Raw genomic sequence first — 5,435 nt, forward strand, 5'->3', positions numbered from 1 at the left:
GTCTGGCTTTGACACAAATTATTCTGGTAACTGGCCAGGAAAAATCCCGGTGCATTTTTTTTCCTGGTCTGTTAAGAACCCTAACTTACGTGCTCCATGACCAATTCTCAACACACACAGGAGAATTTTACAACCAGTTGTCACAACTGTTCTGACAAAACATTATAATATTACTTTATTTTTTAATGCAAAACATCCCCACTATATTTGAAGTTAACACATAGTATTTCATTAATTGTCTTATATTTTGTCACAATGCCCAAGGCCATCCATTTCAGAATTGAACTCTCCATTTTCTGCAAAGTATATTGTACAGTAACAGGGGCCTTGGAGTGGTGAAGAAAAATAGTTTGATCTGATAGAAACCCTTTATGTAAAAAAGAGAGATCAGAAGTTTATTTTTATTTATTCATTTTACTAGATTTTTAATCCTTTTTTTAGACAAATGTTTCCAAAGCAGTTCACATCAATTTTTTTTAATTTTTTTTTTGAGAGAGACCAGTCCTGCCCTCAGGCTTACAAGTTGAAAAGATAAGAGACAAGGCAAGAGGGAACAGAGAGAAAAGGAAGAGATGGGAGGTTAGTTTGACAATAGGCACATGGGAACCAGCCTTATACTGAGTCAGACCATTGATCCATCTAGCTCAGTATTGTCCACACTGACTGGCAATGGCTCTCAGGGTTTCAGCCTAGCTTGGTCTACCTGCAAGCCCGGCACCTGCCTGCACATCCCACCTACTTCATCTTGTGTCACATGAATGACGTGCACGCACAGCACACATAGCTGCCATCAACCACGGTAGTGGCAGGGGCATTGGTCCCTTAGGGAAGCCCCCGCTGCCATCTTAGTTGATGGTAGGCATGCATGTGCAGCACACATTCTCAGGGATGGGGGGGTTGCGTGCTGGCTTATTGAAGCCTGCACTGCCTGTATTGGGGGGTGCCTGGGAGCCCCTCTTCATGATCCACAGCAGGGTCGAGACCCAACACTGCCATGGAATGAGAGTGCTACCCTCCCACCCTAAGGAGGGGCCCTTCAGGAGCCCCTCTGGGCTGCAGCAGCCCTCTGGCGCCAGCCCTGTCTACCTACCTTACCTAGAGATGCCAGGGATTGAACCTGGGACCTTCTGCATATGCTCTACCACTAAACTACATCCCTTGCCAGAATAAAGTGGTGAGTAAAGAGGCATTTATATCCAGTCTGGCCCAGGCTGCTCTTTCCTTGCAGGCTGCTCTTTTCCTTCCTGCTTGGATAGAGGTGCTATGACTGACCTAAGAACCCTCGTTCCTCTGACAGGAGTGTCCTTCCTCTCTTTTGTGCAGTTCTCTAGGGCAAGTGTGGGGACCTGTTGGCCCTCCAGATGTTGCTGAACTACAACTCCCATCAGCCCCAGCTAACATGGCCAATAGCCAGGGATGGTGGGAGTTCCCCACACCTGCTCTAGGGCAGCATTAGGCATCAGAGGATAACCTAGGTTCTCCCTCTCTCTTAATATTAGAATCTATGGTCATCCAATGAAGCTGAATGTTGGAAAATTCAGGACAGACAAAAGGAGGTACTTCTTCACATACTGACTGGTTAAACTGTGGAATTCACTTCCACATGAATTAGTGGTGGCCACTGACTTGAACGGCTTTCAAAGAGTATTAGAAAATTCACAGCTACTAACCATGACGGCTGTGTTCTGCCTCCAGCGTCAGAGGCCAAATGCCTCTGGAATACCTGTTGCTGGGAATCACAAGTGGGGAGAGTGCTGTTGCACTCGGGTCCTGCTTTTGGCTTCCCATAGGCATGTGGTCGGCCACTGTGAGAACAGGATACTGGACTAGATGGGCTCTTCTTAATTAGGAGTTGGAGCCAAGTGTTCTTTCTAGCAGGGAGGAGAAAAGCAACATCTTGAAGCTGTTTCTTCTCTGGCAGACGGAAGAGCCAGGCTCATCTTTCCCTTACCATGATGTTCTTCTTTGGTGGTAGAGAGCAGAAGCCTTCCATTGGCCCTGACTAATGGCAGAGGCCAGAATATGCTTCCCTTATGATCTCAGAATGACCTGTCTGGAATGTTTAGTGCTACTTCCTGATCTGAGGTAGGGGGAAGAAAGGGGTTAATGTGATGGGAACAGTAATGCTTTTAAATCTATTGAAAACATAGGAAATTGTGCTTTTTATTCCTAATTAAATGGTCAGTTTGGCTCTGTCCATGGGGAGTGTGATGCTGCTTCCTAGAATTTTGGATTTATCTGAGGTTGGTGGCAGTGTTCTGATAGGATTTTAAGCATCCTCAAATCCAGATACAATATACAGCAAATAGATGTTCCATTGTGCCACAGAACAACTTTGCACGATGAAGGATTGGCCTCAGATTTGTCCAACACAACCACTCTCAGAACCAGTTTTATAAAGCATGAAATCTGTTTCTTCTTTAAAACCATAAGGCAAAATTGAACCATATGTGGATGGTTCTGGGCAGCTTTGGATGCACATCTGTCATCTCCAAAGTTGTGTTTTATGTATTACACATGTATTACACAGTTCTCAGAACAAAATCATTTCTGAAAGATGAGCCCTAGCAACATGTCAAAAGATAATGAATGTATCACTAAAAGATCACTCTATGTACAGCACCTAGCATATTTTACACAAAGGGGTCAACAACTGGCTATACCTGGGCTAAATTTGGTCCTAAGGAATGTATTACTTTATCCCTTCTTGCCAATCCAAAAAGAGCAGCTTCCTATGGGCATCTGATTGGCCACTGTGAAAAGAGGGCGCTGGTCTAGATTGGCCATTGGTCTGATCCAGCAGGATCTTCTTATGTCATCATTGGATAGGCCTGGATGCTTCCACAAATGTTTAATTAATCCATAAAAGAGATTACATTTTTTTTACAATAATTTTTATTCAAATTTTCATAAAACATACAAAACAAAATCATAAAACATTCAAAGACAAAAAACAAAACAAAACAAAAATGATTAAACAAAAAAATAAAATGTTGACTTCCCATTTGTCGCAGATCAAATCAGTTATAGGTCTACAATATATAACAATCCTGTCTCTTAAATTATATTATAAAATCACTTTCCTCCAGTAGTTATCTTAATTAATCATCAAATCTCATAAACATTACTTTATTCTTTCCACAAAAAGTCAAAGAGAGGTTTCAATTCTTTAAGAAATATATCTATCAATTTTTCTCCAAATAAACATGTCGATTAATCCATCTCGTTAATAATAATAATAATCTTATTGTCATAACCATAGTCCAAATAAACATATCGATTAATCCATCTCATCAAAATCTGTTAGGTCCAATAATTTCAATAGCCATTATTCCATTATCCCTATTAATTCCATCTTCCATCTTCAATAGTCCTGTTAAGTCCAGTAATTTCAGTGTCCAATCTTCCATTATCAGTATTCCATAATAATCTTGCTGTCATAGCCATAGTCATATAATAAGAGTCTAATGGGAATTTCCTCTATCCCAAATATTTTCTTGCCATCAATTCTGAATAAGTTGCTGAAATATTGTTGTAAAGTCATATCTCTGTTCTTCTTTTTTACAAAATGCACTGGCTCATCTCTTGAGAGTTTTTCCATTGTCACATGGCTGCTGTTAATTCCATAGAATTTCTCTATATCAAGCTCCATCACGTCATTCCAGTCCAGAAGTTTATCCAAGCCATTGATAACTTTATCTCTAATATCTTCATTAATTTCTTCAGAGATAACGTTAAATTCCAAACAATAGATTTTATTTCTAATATCCATAAACTCCAGATCTTTTTCCAATTCCATATTTGTTCCAATCTCCAGGGCTTGTATCTTCCCTTTATTTTTTCTTTTCTCATCTCTGATCTCATTCTCCTCTCTCACAGGATCCCCTATTTCTTTAAGCTCCTGTGTCATTTTGCTCAGTTCAATTTTCAGCTCCTTACTGCCCTGTCGCAGGGTTTGTTTCGTTATCTCAATCTCATCCATTATTTTCTGAAACATAATTACTTCCAGATTCTCAGCCACTTTCTTGATTGCCATTTTTTAAAACCAGGAAAACAAAGCAAAACAAAAATAAAGAAGAACCACTTCTTATTTCAGCAACAATTGGGTTAATATTCCAGGCTTGATGACATCACAGTATAAACAGAGCAGCCTGCCTTATCTCTCTATGTTCAAGAATACAAAACAAATTTAGTTCCCAGCATCAGAACAGTTAGCGGCGTCGTGAAGAAACAGATTCGTCAAACTAAAATAGACCAAAAAGAGAATAGTCCCAGACAATATAATGTTCCTCGGAATAGAAATCCCTCTTCTGTGTATATCTTTAGAATGCACTTCCAGGACAGCTTTTTGCAATAGAAACAGAGATAAGCTGTTAATTTCGTGAATAACAGAGAAGAGTTATAGCTCACCCAGAAGCTCTTTAAAACTGATTAAATTGACAAATCTCTTTTTGCTGCAACAATTTAAACCAAGTAAAAAAAATAATAGAAAGAAGGGTGCTTGCCTGTTAGTCTGTTTTCTCTTTGAAGAAAAGATAAACGTATCGCATTAAACAGATAGAGCTTGTTCGGAAGTCCGTCCGGCATTGCTGGCTGGACCTTTTCTCATAAATTAATGAAATCCAGTCCTCCCAACAAAAACAGGCTTTTGAGGTTGATCTCTACGTTTCTCCCTGCCCGGGAGAAATTTCATCAGTCAAAAAAAAAAAATGTTCTGACTGATTTATATCTGAATAAGCTTCTTTTGAGGCGGGAGCCCGTCTCAAAAGCAGGCACAAGCGAAGTCACCCTTCCCGGAAGTCCAAAAGAGATTACATTTTAGATATCTTGCAGACATTCTCTTAGCGAATCTCTTAGTAGCTCCTACCTGGTTGATCTTGCCAGTAGCATATGCTTGTCTCAAAGATTAAGCCATGAATGTCTGAATACACACAGTGAAACTCCAAATGGCTCATTAAATCAGTTGTTATTCCTTTGCTAATCTAATCCCCTTTTTCAGCTCACTTAATAATTGGGTGTGTCAGGCCTTCCCACTCATCACTGGTTGATTTGTTTTGAAATCCCTTTTCATGTTTTGATATTTATTGTGGTAAACTAGGTGCCATTATGTAAGCCAAAAGATACCTTCGGGGAAAGGGGTGGGAAGGGAAAGAGATAATGGTTCAATTGTTTTACATGGCAAGCCATCAATAGTAGTAATAATAAAGCTCACTGTGTCTGGCCTCCATTCCTCATTTCATAGGGCAAAATTAAAATCCATGGCTCATTTTTAAAAAAAAGAGAATATCATACAGCCTACAGCTTCATGTAGGTACATTTTGTTATCTTTCATTTTTTACATGAACTACCTTGGGAATATTTTTAATGGGAAAGGGTCTGACCTCTCTTTTCCTTTTTTCCTCCATGAATATTATTAATTTCTCATCTGCCAACAT

General features: G+C 39.7%; 1 protein-coding gene across 1 annotated transcript; it reads right to left on the bottom strand.

The window, feature by feature from the left end:
- Window positions 1–3,228: 3,228 nt before the first annotated feature.
- Window positions 3,229–4,952, bottom strand: LOC133388351 (uncharacterized). The gene is made up of 2 exons (XM_061634328.1): window positions 4,868–4,952; window positions 3,229–4,344 (listed from the first exon to the last, which is right to left on the bottom strand). The coding sequence occupies exon 2, from the start codon at window positions 4,034–4,036 to the stop codon at window positions 3,413–3,415; it is 624 nt and encodes a 207-aa protein (XP_061490312.1). The 5' UTR covers window positions 4,037–4,344; window positions 4,868–4,952; the 3' UTR covers window positions 3,229–3,412.
- Window positions 4,953–5,435: the final 483 nt, after the last annotated feature.

Source organism: Rhineura floridana, chromosome 7 (genome assembly GCF_030035675.1).
Source record: "Rhineura floridana isolate rRhiFlo1 chromosome 7, rRhiFlo1.hap2, whole genome shotgun sequence".
NCBI lineage: Eukaryota > Metazoa > Chordata > Lepidosauria > Squamata > Rhineuridae > Rhineura > Rhineura floridana.